The 18,932-nt window shown below is 40.1% G+C and overlaps 1 protein-coding gene across 1 annotated transcript in view; it reads left to right on the top strand.

The window, feature by feature from the left end:
• LOC146147125 (SCO-spondin-like) overlaps positions 1-14,516 on the top strand; it is a 45,291-nt gene extending 30,775 nt beyond the window's left edge. Inside the window, exons 50-81 of the mRNA XM_083387922.1 lie at positions 458-681; positions 1,100-1,347; positions 1,598-1,827; positions 2,072-2,215; positions 2,281-2,362; positions 2,531-2,618; positions 2,696-2,882; positions 3,195-3,395; positions 3,552-3,667; positions 3,729-3,837; positions 4,046-4,233; positions 4,425-4,600; positions 4,978-5,115; positions 5,374-5,489; positions 5,898-6,206; positions 6,326-6,480; positions 6,747-6,884; positions 7,125-7,220; positions 7,387-7,452; positions 7,553-7,632; positions 7,696-7,868; positions 8,027-8,137; positions 8,278-8,486; positions 8,842-9,000; positions 9,496-9,697; positions 10,014-10,132; positions 10,685-10,827; positions 11,050-11,170; positions 11,664-11,873; positions 12,556-12,692; positions 14,092-14,242; positions 14,485-14,516. Coding sequence (XP_083244048.1) covers positions 458-681; positions 1,100-1,347; positions 1,598-1,827; positions 2,072-2,215; positions 2,281-2,362; positions 2,531-2,618; positions 2,696-2,882; positions 3,195-3,395; positions 3,552-3,667; positions 3,729-3,837; positions 4,046-4,233; positions 4,425-4,600; positions 4,978-5,115; positions 5,374-5,489; positions 5,898-6,206; positions 6,326-6,480; positions 6,747-6,884; positions 7,125-7,220; positions 7,387-7,452; positions 7,553-7,632; positions 7,696-7,868; positions 8,027-8,137; positions 8,278-8,486; positions 8,842-9,000; positions 9,496-9,697; positions 10,014-10,132; positions 10,685-10,827; positions 11,050-11,170; positions 11,664-11,873; positions 12,556-12,692; positions 14,092-14,242; positions 14,485-14,516 — 4,858 coding nt within the window. The remainder of the gene's footprint in view (positions 1-457; positions 682-1,099; positions 1,348-1,597; positions 1,828-2,071; positions 2,216-2,280; positions 2,363-2,530; positions 2,619-2,695; positions 2,883-3,194; positions 3,396-3,551; positions 3,668-3,728; positions 3,838-4,045; positions 4,234-4,424; positions 4,601-4,977; positions 5,116-5,373; positions 5,490-5,897; positions 6,207-6,325; positions 6,481-6,746; positions 6,885-7,124; positions 7,221-7,386; positions 7,453-7,552; positions 7,633-7,695; positions 7,869-8,026; positions 8,138-8,277; positions 8,487-8,841; positions 9,001-9,495; positions 9,698-10,013; positions 10,133-10,684; positions 10,828-11,049; positions 11,171-11,663; positions 11,874-12,555; positions 12,693-14,091; positions 14,243-14,484) is intronic.
• The last annotated feature ends 4,416 nt before the right edge of the window (positions 14,517-18,932 follow it).

Genomic DNA, 18,932 nt, shown 5'->3' with positions numbered 1-18,932 from the left:
CAAATATCGAGGCCGTACTCTGATAGCTTCATATAGCAATGAAAGACACACACAAACATATGTGTTTAATAACATCTGTGATCTAGCCCCTCGGAAGTTGCTTTATGACCAACGATTACGGCTTCCGTATCAATAGTACACCGAAAAGTGGACTGATGATCCCCCAGTGTGAAGTTGCTTGTACTAACAAAATGTGCAAGTATTGGCGCATGGTTGTTTCTCGACTCGCTCCTCTCTGAGCCTGTATAGCTCAGTTGGTAGAGCGACGGTCCCGGCTTGACCGGAGGTCGTGAGTTCGAACCTCACTGCAGGCCAGTTGTTTTTCTGGCTTGCTCTGCTTGCATCATAGATCGACAGATTCGGCGAGTCTGCGATGGCTTTTCGGTGTACTTCATATAGCAGGTATCTTAAAATTGCCAAACCCCGCGGTTTAAATGTGACGTTTATTGCGTTACAGGACTTGCGGCAGCAACGGGCGCGTTCACCGCTTTAGATCCCCAACCAACCCATCAAAGTCGGGACCTCGGGGTAGTGACTGCGAGGGTTCAGGACACGAAACTCAACCTTGCGGTTCTGCGAGCAACGCTTCTTGTCCTTCGTTCCTGTCTCCGTGGACGAAATGGAGCCGATGCTCAACAACTTGCGGCGTTGGGAGGCAGTTTCGGCAAAGAAAGTGTCAAGGTATGGGTGTTAGTGTTTTTTTTATCGCGATATCCGTGGAAGGATGTGTTGAACGTCTAAGAGAGTTGCAAGAAAGCCGTTATGAGTTGCTGTGCGGTCTTGATCAGCAACCTTGTACCACTAAGTAACCTCGGCACCGAAAACGCATGTCTTTCTCCGTATGGACGTATTTGTTCCACTTTTGTCTACAAAGAAAGTACCCCCAATCTTTTTTTGTATTCTTAAGTTTTTTATATGGCGCAATATTCACCGGCAGCCTTTTACACCAAAGGTAGACGAAACATGTACAACGCTTCTAAACAATACCTTTTTTAATAAAACGAAAGACAATGTTTCGACATAAACTGATTATGTTTTATACAGCACCTCGTTATTTTCCAATAAAATCCCTAATTTTTTTTCTAACTTGTATAACCAGTCGACAGCGGCGAAGTTCATATTTCAAACTGTCGTTTCAACGGCAAAACAAGCACCAGACAAACTAGAATCTGCACCGAATCATCCACATCCAACTCCAGCTGCTCCACGTGTTCGCCTGACGCAAGCTTTCGGTGCGTCACGTGTACGGGCAGCTGCGATGACGTAGCAAGTGACGTAACAGTGGGTCCGTCGTGCTTTGGCCAGTGCCGGTGGACATGCGCTTGTCCAGAGGGCTTGTACCTGCAGGTAGGCTGTTCCCGTAAACGTAAAGTTTTGATTTTTTTAGAGTATTTTATACAACAACTTTAAGATACAAAGTTCGTGGATTTTTCATAACTAATTGTTTACAACTAAAAAAAAACACGATTATTATTTAAATATAAGCTGTATAATCAAAATTTTTATTCGCTGCTTAACCGATATTGTTCCGTTTAACACTACTCTAACACGCTGCTTCTAAATTATAAAGCCACCAATACTCTTATTTCTTTAACAGAACGGAAGATGCATTCCCATCGAAGGGTGCAAGTGCAACTTGTCCAGATACAGGCCGCAGTTTGAAGTAACGCCGAGGGTATATCTCAACCCGGGAGAAAGCGTTAACTGGGATTGCAACCAATGCACTTGCAGCAGTGGGAGGATGATTTGTACAAATCGAACTTGCGGCGAACCAGGATGGTTGCCATGGAGCCAGTGGTCAACGTGCAGTCGCTCATGCGTAGATATGTAAGTCGAAGTGACATCTTTGCAATAAGCTGGGAGAGCATGCAACGTGACAAGAAAATATGTATTTTAATCGATATTAAAAGATAAAAAAATGCAACTTATCTTTTTATTTCATTTGCTGAATTGCATTTAAAAATTGTTGCAGAAAAAATGGGTCAGTTCAAACAGCGATTGGGACAAGTCGACGATTCAGACATTGCAATTTACCTAGTAAGTATCAAAATTCTACTCATTATTTTCCAAGCAACTTGACTTATCTTGCTTTGTTTGTGTCAAAAGATGGTGAACCATGTAACGGGGAAGAATTGCAATCTGTCCATTGCGGTTTGAGTATTTGTCCAATGGAAGTGGCCTGGACACAGTGGTCTCAATGGTCGCGATGTGACAGGTTTGTTTTTATTTAATGTGATTTTTTGCGAGGTTTCAATAGTAAAGGCTGTTATATCTTTAAAGATCCTGCAATGGTGGAGTTCAGGTTAAACGAAGATCTTGCAAATCGCAAGGAACGGAGGCATGTCCTGGAAAGTCACATCGGGTATGTAGAGGAACTTTTAATATCCCGAAGTAACTTAACTCTACAATAGCAGTGATAGTTTTCGCTAGAGCAAACATTTTTCGGCAACTATTTACATTGATAAGGATGTTTAATATATCAGTTCATTTTCTGACTTTCCTTTAAATAATAAGGTTTTTACCTTTTCAGGTTAGATCCTGCAACAATCTACCGTGCAAAGATGGAGGCTGTACGGCGGGGGCAACCCTAGTCAAGGGATGCAATTCGTGCAACAAAGGTAAATTATAAAAATAAGTATAAAAAAATACATTAAATTCTCGGTCTAACAGGCCGCCATATATTGGCAATTTGTAGTTTCCACATGTTTCGGGCTAAACAGCGATTTCGGGGATGACATTGTTTGTAACCACGACAACATCACCAACAGCAATGCTTCGTGCGATCTGGAGAGATGCGAGTGTCGCGATGGTCTGTTCCTGCAAAACGGGGCATGTGTGCCGCGGGAACGGTGCAACTGCTACGCCATGGGGATTGTAAGACGGTAAGAATGACTAGACTACTATGTATTTTTCTAACCAATCAGAGGTGATTATAAGCACCATAAGCATGTATATTTTACTTGTTAAGACGCATTAAAAAGGCTTGAATAAGCGCGAGCGTTTTAAGAAATTCCGTGATAACGTACACACGTGGTGATTTCGTAACTGGTTAATAATTCACAGTTGTACTACCAAATTCAGAGTTGCACTACCAGGAAACATACTAGATTTAATTACCAAACGTAAAATGTTTTAGCCATGGTTAATGAAACGCCCTTCGTTATTTTTTCGGATTGTTTTTATCACTTTTACAGACCGGCAACACATTTCTTCCTTGGTCGCTGCACAATGTGCGTGTGCGTCAACGGGGTAGTGACGTGTACGACTAAGAATAGCGGGACAAACAGTTGCATGACGTCAGAAGAATGTGATGACATCACCAAAAACAATGTCGTGTGGTCGGAGTGGTCAACGTGCACGCGCAGTTGTGGTGTTGGTATTCAACGAAGATTTGGGTAAGTGATACAGACAGAAGCTTTATTTCGGTTTTGGATTACACGTGAATAGGGCCTACTCGTATGTAAAAACTGAAACTATTTGCACTCGTTTTCGACAAAACGTTGTGTTTGTATTTATGAGGGACAACTTTGACAAAACATGTTCGGTTCCAGATCTTTCCAATCCCGGTATATAAACCAATACATCAACGGACATTGCAACAAGAGTCTGATGGAGCAACGTGATTGCAGCACAACGGCATGTCCGGGAACAAATTACAACTGCACAGGTAAGACCGACTGCATGATTAAACCGAGGGTATTATTATTATAAACAAATTCTTTTGAAAGACCTGACAACGTGCGGAAACTCTTGGTCGTCTTGGGGTTCATGTAGTACAACTTGCGTCAGCGGTAATGAACACTCGTGGAGACACAGATACCGACAATGCCTGCAAGGGTGAGTAAATAAATTAGAGGCTTTTTTTTAACAGGGATCGTAATAATTCAAATGCTTTTAAAGATTTTAATTAAATGCATCAATTTTTAAAATACGAAGTTATTGTTTTGTTATGTAATAAGTATGCTAGAAATAAACTGTCATGCATTGTTGTTGGCATAAATAGGTTCTACATAAAAGAACTTATGGTAAATGTTATTAAAAATAGATCATTCAACTGTACTACAACGGTCGAAACAAGCCGCTGCGACAATGCGTCGCTTCCACAGTGTCCCAATCACGTGACTTGGAGCAGTTGGTCTGATTGGTCGAAGTGCTCAGTCACGTGCCAGTCAAACGCAACGCAAAGTTCTTTTAGGACCAGAAGCAGAAAGTGTGAACAAAAAGCAAACGCAGGTATATAACTAGCGTAATATATTACTTTTTTTGTAGTCACATTAAATGCCCTAAAAGATACAAAAATTATGAGATAGAATAACTAACATATTACAATGTACCGTATTATTAACTTTAAATATAGTTGAAGTACAGAAACACAAACTTACAATAAATAAACATGCTTGCAAATTATGTATTTGTATAATAAGGTCAGTGCGCCGGTAAATCCACACAAGTTGCCTTTTGCGAGACAAACAGCACGGCGCCACCTTGTGACGACAACGCAACACCTCCGATCACCGATGCCGAGTGTCAACTCCTTCTTCCGGGAAGTCGCTACAGCGAATGCAGGCCTATTTGCACTAAATCGTGTTTTGGAGAAGAGGTCAGTAAGTTAGAAACACGTCACTGCGTAAGATATAAAAACCCTTTAAAAACGTATAACAACTTATTTTCATAAAGCATAAAATTTTGTCTAAATAAGGAATACAACGAGCAAACTGTACGCGTTACAGATTTGTCGTTTGCTTTTAGAGAATTTTAGTGAAAGTTGCAATAACAAATCGATTTCTCACGCTTCGAAACAGGATTTATTCTGCGGAGACGATTTCTTCTAATATAAAAAAAACAAGTGGCACTTGAAACGCCTAATTATCATATTATTTTTAGTGAAAGATTCAAAGTTAAATCAAATTAAAAAATATACAGAAATTTTTGCTTGCAAAAAATTCGTTCTAAAGATGGCATTCGTTGGTTTATCAGGTTTGCGCTGCCTCTTGTACGCCAGGATGTCACTGCCCTACAGGCATGTTGTTATCCAGAGATTTCAAGTCCTGTGTGGATAGCGACCAATGCGGCTGCTTCGACGCAACTACGGGGATTTTTTACGCCGAAAACTCAGTATGTACAGAGTCGCCAGTGGTCAAATGTGCCGTAACGATGTTCTCGTAAAAAATAAATAATCAAATTTTACAAAAAATTGGAGGCACTTAATTCAACTCAAGTCATGTGTCTAAAATACTTAAGTCAAGTCATTTGAACACAGTGAGTTAAGTGCACTTAAGTCAATTAACTTAAGTCATTACAATACTGCTAGTTGCTACCAGTTCAACTGTTGAATAAGCAGTGCGACAATACTTAAAATATCTTTTAACTTAGAGTGTGGTGCACAGCCAGCCGATTGCTCGTCGTTGCAACTGTCGCAACGGCATCATGCGTTGTGAAAACAAAGGGGAATGGTGCGCTTGGTCGCACTGGTCGTATTGTGATGAAAGGTAAACCAAGAACGTTATACAAAAGCTATTGCCTTATTACAGTGGTTCTCAAACTTAATTATTTGCTTGCAGTACACTACAAAAATGTTGAGTATAACGCGGCATACTTTTAACAGAATAACAATATACTATACTATCACCCTTAGCACACGACCAACTATATGTAAATGTCTCAATATTATAAATTTGTAATAGATAGTGCGCATTTAAGTCTAAAATGTTTGCGTGTATGCTATTGGTAATACAAATAACTTATTTTTCCAAAATTACTAGTGTACGAGTGTGTCGCGGCACATAGTTTTGGAATCACTGCCTTATTCTGTTTGTCCATTTAGTGATTTTAAATAAACAACAATTGTATTGAAGCCAGGTGGTACTACAAGTGTACAAATGAAAATATCTATTTAGATCGTGCAGTCTCCATGAACGAAAAAGAGTCAGGTCATGTGCCTGTTCAGCCCCAGTTAACCACGATGGAAAACCACTCACATGTGAAACGACCAACGACGCGACGCCTAAAAACGAATCGAAACAGACCCAGACATCAACTTGTCCCCGGACCCCCCATTGCCCCACCGACCCGGATAACCCTTCTAGTTGGGGAGGATGGGGTGACTGGACCGAGTGTACATGCGATTCGCCATATAGCGTGAGAAGTCGTCATTGTGTGACGTCATCGCCATGTAATGGAATCAAATTGCAAACTAAGCCGTGCAGGTGAAAATGTGTATAAAACATATGTTGATAATACTCGTTCTATATAAGGAAAATCAATAGGAATGTACGTTTGTTGTTTAAATTTGTCTTTTAGAGAATTAACTTAGTTTTTGTATTAGGTGGAATATCGGTCGATGCGGTTTAACTTGCCCACCTGGTCTTGTGCTATCACCTTGTGAAAGCTCTCCGACTTCGAAAGAAGTTAAATCGTGTTTGGGTCTGTCGACCAAAGTTCAATGCCTGAACGGAAATGAATTGCTACACGAACCTCCATGTAAGAACTGACGCATTAAAATAAGCAAGAAATAGACCTACTTCAATATAAATATTTTTCACTGTTTACCTATACTAGAAATCTGGTTTTTAATAATAAATTGTGTATAATAGTTTTATAATATAACGTTTTGCTTTGTTTAACCAACATTAGGTATCAACTAGTTGGTTACTAAATTAGATGAAACTTCAGAAATTTCTCTTTTGAATAAGGTGATTCTTTATTAAGATTTAAAAGATTAGACTTCAGTTTTGTTTTATGTGTAGATCGCGAACGACGGTGGGATAACTGTATACCCCAATGCACCTGTCCAAAAGGTCTACTCTTAAGTCCTGTAGAAAACAGCGATAAATATCGTTGTGTCGAGCCTGACAACTGCCCCTGCTTTCTTATTGAAGAAACAGGTGTGTAATGGCTTGTTTTAACCCTTACTGTTTACTTTCACACTTTATAGCTTGATGTTCCCATATCATAAGTGAGTTTTTAGAATCTGTTTTTATATGGAGTAAGATTCGCAAGTGCCAACTTTAAAAGAATCAACCTTGGGGTCTTATGTTTGCTTTTAAATTAAAGCTACAAAGTGTAGATCTATTGTTCACTTTTGCCTTCTTGTGAAATATAAGGTGTACTTAATGTTGTTATAGGCGTGACCGCTGTCAGTCAGAATCACAGTGTGACTAGGGATTGTACGACATGTAAATGTGAACGCCGTGGAAATATCGACTGCCAAGCCACTACAGGTCAGTTTAGTTTGATTTAAATTGTTAATTTAAATCTGGCACACTAACCATTATTACAAAAGTTTCGCTTCGCATTTACACGATAAATTTTTACCGACAAGTTTTCGTTTATTAAAGTTTCTAATAAAATTTTGCGAAACACATAACAAGCGTCGTGATTCTCCAGAAACGAACTGCACCAATGGCACATCACATGGTTGGAACTCTTGGACTGAGTGGTCAACGTGTTCCGGTAAGTTATTTATTGTCCAATAATTACACATAGATAAATAGAAAGCTCTACATTCTGCAAAACCACCCAAACAACTACATGTAACTCTTTTTGTGGTTAGTCACCTGTAATGGCGGGATCCAGCAACGACAAAGAAACTGCTTTCTGGGTGGAAACACTTGTGCTGGAAGCAAAGAGGAGGTAAGTTAATGATTTAAAATTTGTTTTACCCAGAGATTTTTATATATACAAACGACTGTACAGATGCGCCCTTGTTACCAAAACGTATCGTGTACAATGGACATGTGGCAACCCTGGAGTGGTTGCTCGCAGTCGTGCGGAGGAACAAGGGGAATAAGAATGAGGTCGAGAAATTGTCGTCAGGAAAGCCGTTGCGTAGAGGAAGAGCTTCGACAAATAAGCAGATGCAATGTTAGGTAATAGCTGTGTTTTTGTTGGCTGAAAAGCGAAGCCATTACAGAAGGGTCTAAACCAATTGCAGTGATATTTTACTGCTTTTAATTTTTCCAAATCTGGATATAGTTACAAACCCATTAAACACGAAAGTATTTCAAGCAAATTGCTGTTTTCACAGTGCTCCTTGTCCCCCTTCGTGGGCCCATTGGTCGCCTTGGAGCGATTGTAGTCAGTCCTGCAAAGCTGGGACACAATCAAGACAACGGAGTTGCTTCAACAAGTTACAGAGGTAAATACCTCAACTTCCATATGTTATACTATAGAAAAATCGATAACAAACGAAGCTGGGAGGTATAAATATATAGTTGCAAATAGCGTTAAACATAGCGAGCTGGGCGTTGAAAAAAAAAACAACATTTTTTTGTAAAGTTTGCCGGCCGAAGAGTGTAACCCTACTTCGACAAACAACGCAACAGAAACGAGACCATGCTTCGGTAAGTTGTGCAACAACGGGACCTCTCCAGCGTGGAGCGCCTGGCAACCGTGGTCTTCCTGTCGCGGTTCTTGCGACAAAGGCAGCCAAACAAGGTTTCGCGGCTGCGGAAACGTCGAACTCAGGGAAAACCATACTTGTCCAGGTAATAGAATGTCTTTTCTGTCATATTAGGGTAAATTTGGCCAAAATGCGATATTAAACTGTATAACGTTTAAATTCTGTACCGCTGGACTATTTTTTAACAGCTGGTATACGCCAGGTAAAAGAAAAATAGGACATAAAACTATGGCATTAAAAGACAGTTACAATACCCATGAGGGTTTTTGCTGTGTGAAATTGTTTTTAGTTAGTTGTTGTGAGTGGTCATGGCATTTAAGAGACTGTATTCAATCTAGTTTCGCAAGTATTCCACTTTGAGGTGAACAAATAAAGTACCACACATAAACCGATCGGTTTTGAAGTACAGTTTGTCGCAAACACGAGTTCGTTGCTTACAGGAAGCTACAACGAAACGCGACCGTGTCGCCTCGCGCCCTGTCCCAACGTCACAGCTTGTCCGCCGGAAATGACCTTGCGTAAAAACTGTGACGATTGTCGCATGAGCGCAAGCGGATTGGCCGAACGACTACCCCGTGCTTGCTATGAGCTAACCTCGGGTAAGTTTTTAAGTAAAATTTTATTATTTTCGCCTGTATATATTACGCAATCACTTTGAATTAGACAAAATATACCGTTCGCAAACGTTTTGTTACACTAAAGCAGTGGCTCCCAACCTGGGGGTCGCAAGGGTTTGTCTGGGGGGTCGCCGTGTAGTATTTGATAAACAAAAACTTCAGAAGAAATAAGCGATATGAATTTAAAGTTTAGCAGTATAATAAGAGCAAAAGCAACCGTCAGTCTAACATTTGTGTTTATGTGGATTTTGCTGCGATGAACTAGTCGTATTTATGACGTCACGATTACACTTTTAACTTAATCAACCAAGCATAGATTCAGTCAAACAATTAAGGGGATCGCGCAAATTACTTAAAAGAAGTCGCGAGAATAAAACGGTCGGAAATCACTGCTCTAAAGGTCGCAAACACAGAAAAATTTGTCGTTTCCTTGCTGATGAGTCGCTCTAATTGTTACGATTTTCGCACAATGTACAGACTCGGCAGTTCAGTGTGATCTGGACGACTGCTCACACATATGCGTGTGCGAACCGGGCAAGGTGCTGCAACTGGACGAAGAAGGCGCGAATCAGTGTGTGAACGCGCACCAGTGCGAGTGCAAGGACGCAAAGGGCCACCGCTGGCATTCCGGGGCAGGCTGGGAAACCACCGAAAATGACGACGTGGGAAATATTTGCCGGTGGGTGCCGCAATAAACTTTTCCGTGTAACAAAAATTTATGTTCTTAAAAAATACTTTTAAGACCGCGTAATACGTTAAAAAGAGTTTGTTGTAAAAATGTTCGACCGAATATACAACAGTGCGTATTACAAAGTAAAATAAGGTAAAAAAATTAACTATTACCAGAAAAAACCTTCACATTTCAAAAAAAAAAAAAAAAAAAAAAATTTTTTGAAAAAAAATCACTTCCATTGTTAAAATAATGAAAATCATCTAGGGATGTCGAATTATACTTCATATACAACAACGATGTGTGATTGTTCCTTTTCGTGTAGGGCGAACTGCACTTGCTTAGTTGGTCTTGTGGTTTGTGGCGAAGAGAAGTGTCAAGTCAACGAGCAATGCGAGTGGAGTAAATGGGGCTCTTGGTCCAGCTGCAATTCATCATGTGCAGGTATATCGGCCACGTTTGAAACACGGGTATTACAACTTAGCTTTTGGCTGTTATCTGATAGTTAGGCCAGTGGTTCTCAACCGGGGTGTCGCAGCGCCCTGGGGTGCTATTTCTAATGCTCAAGGATACCGAGAGATATTTGAGAATCTTTAAGAATCTGATTTTTGTTCAACTCTTACAACTTTTTGTGTAAGATTAGAGTGGAATCTATCCACTTATAACTTCCTACGCTGTCTAGAGGTGATGTGTGTTCTTCCAGTTCCGTTTATTGTGACATTCTAGTGATTTACCTAGGGAAAAGTTTTGTAGGGGTGCCGCAATCTATTTACTATTCCTGAGGGGTTCCCCAAGCCATAAAAGGTTTAAGAACCACTGAGTTAGGCTCAAAAGCTGTACTTGGATTTATTGTCATCTTTTTGTCCACGTGTATACAGTAGCCTTTTCTATAAATTTTACATACGCTTGATAAGAGTAGCATTGCACATGCCTATATTTTTAGTGACTTTATGTTCCGTTATTACATATTAAGAATTATTCTTCAAAATGATCCAGATTCGATTCCTTCGTCCCGAACCCGACTCCGTACTTCAACGACCAACAGTAAAGTGTGCGAGCAAGGTGACGTGGAACGTGAAAGTTGCGATGAAATGCTCCCACCATGTGGTCAGTGCGGCGGAGCGAATTATGCAACGAAGGTATAGGAATCAGTTAAACAAAAACTGAACAAAGAGATTTGTTTTAGACAGCATGCCACTTTCTCCGGTTAAAGGAAGTGCTTCCCAATACAAACAGATAAATGACAATATTAGGATATATTTTGGTATTTTTTTAAGTTTCTAGAAAACTATTTTTATGATTTCATCACTTTTGAATTGTATTTTCTGTTTCATATATATAAAACAAACTTTATTTTTTAGACGTGGAGTGAGGGTGAATGCATACAGTGCTTTTGTACTGCAAGCCGGACAGAAACGTGTAAGGACATCTGCTGGACAGATTGGTCTGAATGGTCGCAATGTGACGCATCTTGCGGAGCTAGTAAGTTTAAAAACACGATTTTGTTCGGTGCTAGTTCGTACTTTTACACATATACTTGTCCATTGACAACCGTAGTTAAACAGCACGAAGGCTGTGTTTTGCATCACTGTTAAACTATTTATATCATGTGTATTTAAGATATGACACTAACCCCGATAACAACATTTGTTAATGTGAGTCACTGTAATCGTGAAACCAAAAAAAAGCAACGCCTTTGGCCATATAAATTTACTAATAATGGCAGAAAAGCGTACAACTCGTTTTACGTTTCACTTCGATTTCCAAGTAAAGTTAAAACAAGAATTATGAGTTATGTTTTTTTTGTTTTTAACCATGTAGGGTTTGTTTTATGCTAAGACAGATTGTTAATAAAAATTAGACTATGCCTAACATTTATGCGCATATTACTAACAAAAACCTCAATATCACGGTAATGAAAACTATAAACGCCGATTTTCGTTCGCATTTTGATGATCTTTGCCTTCTTCGATAGATGCCACACAAACTCGCTCGCGAAAGTGCACGTCCAACTTACACTGCAACACTGACGTCACGAGCATTCAGCGACGTCACTGCCCTGACGTGGCACCTTGCTACGGGCCGTGTCACGGGGTGACTTCCTGTCCGGAGGTTCGGTGCCGCGATGGAGAAGTAAAGAGACGAAAGCCGGAGGAATGCTGCGAGTCCTGCCAGCCGGAAGAGGGTAAGTCTTCACCCCAGAATGTTTCCGTTATTCGCAGGGGTTAACTTATGCCTAACCATTCGAGCAGTGTTACTCAACCCATGGGTCGCGACCCAAGATTGGGTCGCCGTTTAATTTGTTTGGGTCGCCGACTATAGTGTTTTACATGGTTAGATTTATTGAGACTGGTTCTAAGAAAGAATACTCCAATACTTGGGCACATTAGGTCAGAAATACGAAGACGTGGCGGATATAACTTAAATTCGACTTATCTATACCAAAATTTTATGTTGTTTCGCTTACAAGAAGTCCAGTGAAGAGAATTGGGTCGCCAAAGATTCGCTGTTATACTTAGATTTATTATTTGGGTCTTCGCGAAAAAAGGTTGAGAGACACTGCATTAGAGCTACAAGTAACCGAACTGGTTTAAAAATGCATTCAGTTTGTTGCACAAACTTGAAAAACGTTTGTGAGACAAGGAAACACGTTGTTCGAAAAACATCAGCCACGAAAGCGAAAGTGTTTCTACGTTGAACCGCCTAAGTTTATTATTAGCGTCTACTAAAAAAACCAACAAGACCAATATTTACCTTCTTATGTTGCAATCCTTTGAGTGTTTCGAAGAAAACTTCCCGGTGTTACGCTAAGTCAACAGACCAGATTGACGTTCGTGTGCTTTTGTTGAGCATCTTTTTGTTTGCAGACGAACGGGAAATTCCGTCACGATGCGAGGCCAGGAGCGAATTGAGGAACTTGACCGTCGAGGGCTGTGTTTCGCACAACACCGAAATTAGATATTGTGCTGGTCGATGTCGATCCTCTGTGCATTTGCTGCCTTACGTGAGCATTTTAGTTGTGTAGTTTATAACTATAATTGCAACTTCGTTTTTAATCTTTAAACTTTTGGGTACCATATCAAATACAAATATACGATTACATTTAAATTAGTATCTTCTAAAATCATCGCCCCACAAACAATAATGGTATTTTGTAGGCTTTAAACCTTTTTACTGATGTTGGCACAGAATGTTTTGTAGCACTTATTTTGATAATTTTCCCATAGACAAAGCACATTCGCAGAATACCTATCAAAGAATTTTTTTAGGCTACATCGTGCTAGATTTATAAAGAATTTCGTAATTTAAGGAACTCACTTTCTCAACCACTAAAGCAAAGTTAAAAAATGTGATTTCAAACGTGTGATTTTTATCAGGTCACCAAGGGTTAGACCAGTGCTGCGCAGCCGGTGTTCCGGGAGGTTTTTTTACTTGTATTTTTGGTGTACATTATATGTAGACCTAAAACAAAAAATATACACCTAGAGAGGCAATTGGATCACTTACAATAATCCATTACTATTTAAATTTTTGTGATATTTACGTTGTGACTATATGTTACGTTTAATCGCCAAAAGTCATATTTCTAAATAATCTTCATAAGTTTTTACATACTTAAGCATAATTGTCAGGATTTAAAAATGTTATCTAAAATACCCAAATGCAATTATAATTGATCCACTACCGTAAGGGAGTTCAAAGATATTTCAGGAGGACTGTAAATCCGTAAAGGTAAAACATTAAGTAATGTAATACCTGACTTTTTCGGCTCATTTAATCATGCGACGTTCGTTTAGTTTGTCATGTGAGTTTTGTCAAATAACATATATTTTATGGGTGTACCACCGACTGTTATTCGCTCCGTTAATTTGGCACAAGTAAAAAAAGGTTGCTGAGCACTGGGTTAGACGTTAATGAGGTGTTTCAAAACCTTGTCGAAAAACACCAAAAGCCATCGCGGACTCGATGAAAGCAAAGCAGGATAAAAAACAACTAGCCTGCAGTGAGGTTCGAACTCACGACCTCCAGAGTTATCTGGACTGTCGCTCTATCAATGAGCTACTCAGGCTCAGAGATAAGCGAGTTGAGAAACAACCGTCAAATACGTCAATGCTTGCTACATTCTGTTAGTGCAAGCAATTTCAAATTAAAGGGTTTCTAGAGTACCATATCATCACTCAATGAAAAATGCACACTACACACTTAACAGTGTTACGTCGTAACACGTTACATACTTTTAACACATATGTGCGTGTATCTTTCATTGTCGTAAACCACGAAGTCTATAATAAAAGTTATAAAAAACACCTTTAGCGCCGTTCGCCTTCCGCCCAAACCTCAAGTAGCGTTTAGGGCGCGTTTTGTTTGAATACATGGCGACACGTCGCGTTGTAATCTCGCAGGAACCCTTTCTACACGCGACCTGTGAATGCTGCGCGCCGCTTGTTGACCAACCGCGTACTCTACAAACTGTCACCTTGACTTGTCCGGACGGTGCGGAACGACATGTTGACTTGCCCAGGATAACGAGCTGCGCGTGCCAAGCGTGCTCAGGTAAATCCTAATTTATACCATCATCGCTGTGGATAATTATAATTCGTGTTGTACGTATAATCGAAGCGCTGTCGTTGTAAATCTTGCATTTACATTTTGCGAAACAACGCTTGTCAAACACGATTGAATACTCGCGAGAACGTCTATTCACTTAACCAATGGCTGTCAAACTATTAATGGTTGTGGCCTTCATGGGCTCTAAACACTTTACATAAATATGCGTTAACTCTGTTTTTTTACAGGAAATTCGGCGTTAAAGACTGCAGACCCGTAACGTCGCTTCAAGAGAAGAGATCAGTCAAACTTTGAAGGAACTCTTGCGTTCTGTGCCTTTGTTTTATGCTCCAATAAAATATGTTGCATTTCAAATAGTGTAAATATTGTGTGGTCTTTCCCTGAAAAGAATTTATTCTAAACTGACTTATAGAAAACTAAAGGGCTGTGAAATAAAATTTTAGGTTTGTCGTTTTGCATGGGTGGCAACGAATGACATACAATGTTCCTGGTTCATGTTACCCTGTTTGAAGAGTGAAAACATTCCTACGAGAATGTTCTTTGTCGTTTCATTTTCTTTATCCTGAACAACGTATAGCCTTCAGCATACATTACATTGCCTGGTTGCATCTCAATGGTGTTCCCCGTGCGATATTTTTAGACAATCAGAAATCTCTGACGTCAGGGCACCTTACATGTTAAGTAGCGCCAACTTTAAATAGCATTTCACCCAATGAACGAAACCTAATTTAGGGAACCCACAAAGCAATAAAAGGGGGCAAGTTGAGGCTTGGCGCTTTTACTTTACTTAAAAATAACGGTTAAAGCAAACTTTTTAAGCCAGTTTACTTTATATGACGCATAAAATAACCATAAAGCAGTTAGCCGTTATGCAGTACTTTCGCTTGTCTGTGGGAAATCTTGTAAATCAGAAATAGGCCTACGACATTGTGAACAAAGAACAATCATCGTAAGTTGCGGCATTGTTTTGGAAAACCGTTTCGTGCTGACTTGCGTTTTCGCTTCCTTAAAATGTCATCAGACTTGTTGCATGTCGTGTATAACACAAATGACGCATTAACTGCAATTAAAAATATGCATGTGGACGTTATTACAATTCACTCTACAAGAGTAATTAAAGCGGCGATGGCTCCGGAAAGTTTTAGTTTTATATATAAACAAAATGGTGTAAGGTGCGTCAATCTGCACCCTATTGGCAGGGTCGCCCGCAGAAAATTTTCCAGGGTGGTGCAATCAGGGGCGTAACCAGAAACTTAGGGAATTCCCCTATTTTTCGTCTCACGTTAATGAATAATGACGTCACAGAAACAGCCAAATACTTCCAGCAAAAGTGACCACGTGCGTCGTCGACAATCCTGTCAGGCGCCAGCTGCGATCACGGTGTGCAATGGTAACTTCAGGCAAAAAAACAAACTAAGACCGTGAAATATGTGTTATAAATTGTGGTAGAGTCACACGTCTTTCACCTCCTGCAATACTAAACGAAGATCGTTTTTTCCGGGTGTTATAATACCACGATTAGCGCAACATCTTCACCGAGCTGTGTTTGCCAAGTCAGCTAAATTACAAGCTGCGGTTGAAGGGAAATAAGTTGTGCCCATTCCACACTTAGCACTTGGTCCTGGAATATGCTTAAAGAGCATACTTTTGCGTTAACCATCATTACTTAAAAATGGAGACTTTGGTCACTATTATACCTCCTTTTAAGAATCTGCTTCAGTTGAACAAATGTTGATGTTACACCAACATCGGATATTAGCGCAGAGACAGAACAGCGAGGAACATATTGCGTATAACTCGACGTTTTTATCGAGAAAAAAAGAAAGACGGTTTGACTTAGCGTTGTCAATTGTCGAATGCACACTTGCTAATCAGTCAACCTAAACAAATAACGAAAGAGATATCCAGCGGTTACGGTCGACCAAACAAAAAACGAAAAACGGCGCTCGATTTTGGTTTCTCATTAGATTAAGACGCGTGACCCAATTACTTAAAAAGCACGCCGCTTCGAACACTTTGTTAAACCATGACAAAAACGAACCAAAAACGATAATATCACTTACAAAAAGAGGGTAAGAACTCCCCCCCACCCCTGGATACGCCACTGGGGGCAATGGATAATGTATAATATTTTTAACCTTTATAAGTAATACATATTACATTTATAAATAATACTAATATCGCATTTTGAAATTCCAGGGAGGGGCAAGTGCCCCCCCCCCCCCCTTTGCCCCCCGTGCGGGCGCCCGTGCCTATTGGTATAACAGATAATTTCCGCACTATATGAAAGCCCTGATTAACCGCACAAATGTATGTCTTAGTGCCGTGCTATTCCACAAACGAAAAGTAAGCCGGTACTGCACGGAAAGGCGTACCGGTGAAATAATTTTTGCGACACGCAATACCGGTGAAAAAATCTTCCTAGTTTACTAGAACATGCCTCCCTGTCACCAGGCCAACCCCCATAGTCTTAAAAGTGTGTAGAATAAGATTGCAGTGGCACATCAGTGCACTGCACTTGACGATAAATATAGGTTTCCTATATAAGGTTACGCTTTTTAAACCCCGTTATAAAGTAAATTTGCGACCTTATTTGTATAAAATGTCCTGTAAAAACGTTTACATAGTCCCGGTAAGAAAATTATTCTACTCTTACCCCCGCTGCCGACCCAGTGACACACCCGCAAGCGGTTGCGTGGAGGTAGCGGAAAATATAGCAGAACAATACGTACCACCGTACCATTCATCGGATTACACAAATAACAGTTCTTAATGTCGTAATACGTGTTGACGTAGACAGCATAGCGACAGAATTAAGAAAACAGTCGGCGAAAACGCCTTCGGCTTGAATGACGCTTATTTTAACCCATGCAAATGCGGGTAACTTGGCCGTTTATTTTCCGTTAGCGGGGTGCGTTCGCGTAAAACCCCATATAAGACAGTGGGCTCACAAAAGTCGCTACAACTAAAATACAGGGTTATATATTCAGTAGTGAACAAAACGGAAAAGAATCGACGTCCAATCCATGTTACTTGTTTGTGAAGTATAACGCACCGTTAACTCATTGTATCGCAAAACGTGAAGTTAGTGAGGAATTAAAAGAAACAGTGTGCTGTAGAATCGACAAGATGCCTTTGAACGACCATAAGCTTTGGTATGATGTGTCTCATGAAAGGTAGCAAAACTGACAAACCACTGAAAGATTTGGTACGCGTCATTAGACCAGCAATTTAATGCCCTGGTGGGTGGACAGTGGTTGACTTCGAGCAAAGCCGTAATAGGTTAATGAGCGGGAAGGGCTCACTCTTAGGGCTCAATCGACTGCAAATGATATAAAATGACAGCAGAGAGTCGCCAAATCTCCGGCGTTGCACAACAAAGATCGGTCATACAATGGGGATTATGTCTTTTGAGCAACTTCAAACAATGGCACAACGTCCCCACGAAGTAGCAGAAGGTTAAAGTAGTTTGACTTTTAAACTTCTATATTTGGCTTCAGGTGTAGCCTACATCTATCTTGATCAAACATTTAGTTATATTTAGTAGACCTATAATAATCGGACCTTCACAACGACGGCAGTTAGTACCAGGATTGTCAAGTAATCTGGAAAATTTAGGGTATTATTACTATAAAATTCGGAATTTTAGCCAAGTTATTAGTTTAGCATAATCGTAGTGCGAGGCACCTGGTAACCATCCCTTAGAAATCGGCGGTCAAAATTTGAATTAATGGATTAACAAGGTACCGGACAATTTATCGGCTTTTGTCCCAAATTTAGGCCATGACGCAGACATGGTTACTACCAAACATAAACCGGAAATGTTCGAGATAGTCCATAAAACAATAGCAAGGCTCTTATGTTGTGTGGTGGTGACTGATGTGTGGCGTGTGACAGCGATCATAAGCAATATAATGAACGGGAAGGTATAATTAGGGCACATCTTGCAATCGGATTAGGGCGCCCATCGGCGTTGGGATGCTCCGCTTTGTTAGGTTTTGTAGGGGAAGCGAAACACGCCCGACCGAGTATCGTTTCGCACAAAGATGTTTGCACTAAAAAAGTTAAAAGGGGACTGGGGTTTTAAGCGGGGTACTTTCCGTGTTGGCGAGAAAAAATAAAAGGGTATTTAACGAGCGAAGGACGCGTTTCGACTGCTCTCTTGTGAGTTGCGTGTATGTAGATAGCATCTTATTATGTTAAAAGGAAGTTGCGCTGTGTTGAACCACACTGGTGAAATTCTGTCATGCTGAACATACAAGCCTTTTAAAACAACAGTGGCAAAAGGTAAATGTCGCGGCTAAGCCTCAGACAGAAATTTTGCCTTTAGAAAATGTGTTAACAAAAAGTAAGAAGAATCATATTTGCAACAACCAACTTATTTATAGCGCACAACAGTTGTTTAAAAAATATCCTCTATCTTATCCGCTGACCAACGCTCTGGGATTCCATCCATAGAATATAGTAAAGTAGCTAACTTTATGCGGTATACATTTTTTCAATATTTGTATCGAAAAGAATTAAATTGCGAACAAATTTGTTTAGTTTTACAAGGAGATCAAACTAAACGAGCAAAGTTTTGGCACTTTTAACATGGTGTTCTAAATTGTTATATGAAGATGAGGGGCCTGGAATTACTTTTAAAGCTATTTTAAGCGCGGAGAGTGATTAGCGA

Source organism: Ascidiella aspersa, chromosome 4 (genome assembly GCF_963924565.1).
Source record: "Ascidiella aspersa chromosome 4, kaAscAspe10.2, whole genome shotgun sequence".
Taxonomy (NCBI): Eukaryota; Metazoa; Chordata; class Ascidiacea; order Phlebobranchia; family Ascidiidae; genus Ascidiella; species Ascidiella aspersa.
Note: the sequence above shows the minus strand (reverse complement) of the source record. Positions and strands in the feature narration are given on the sequence as shown.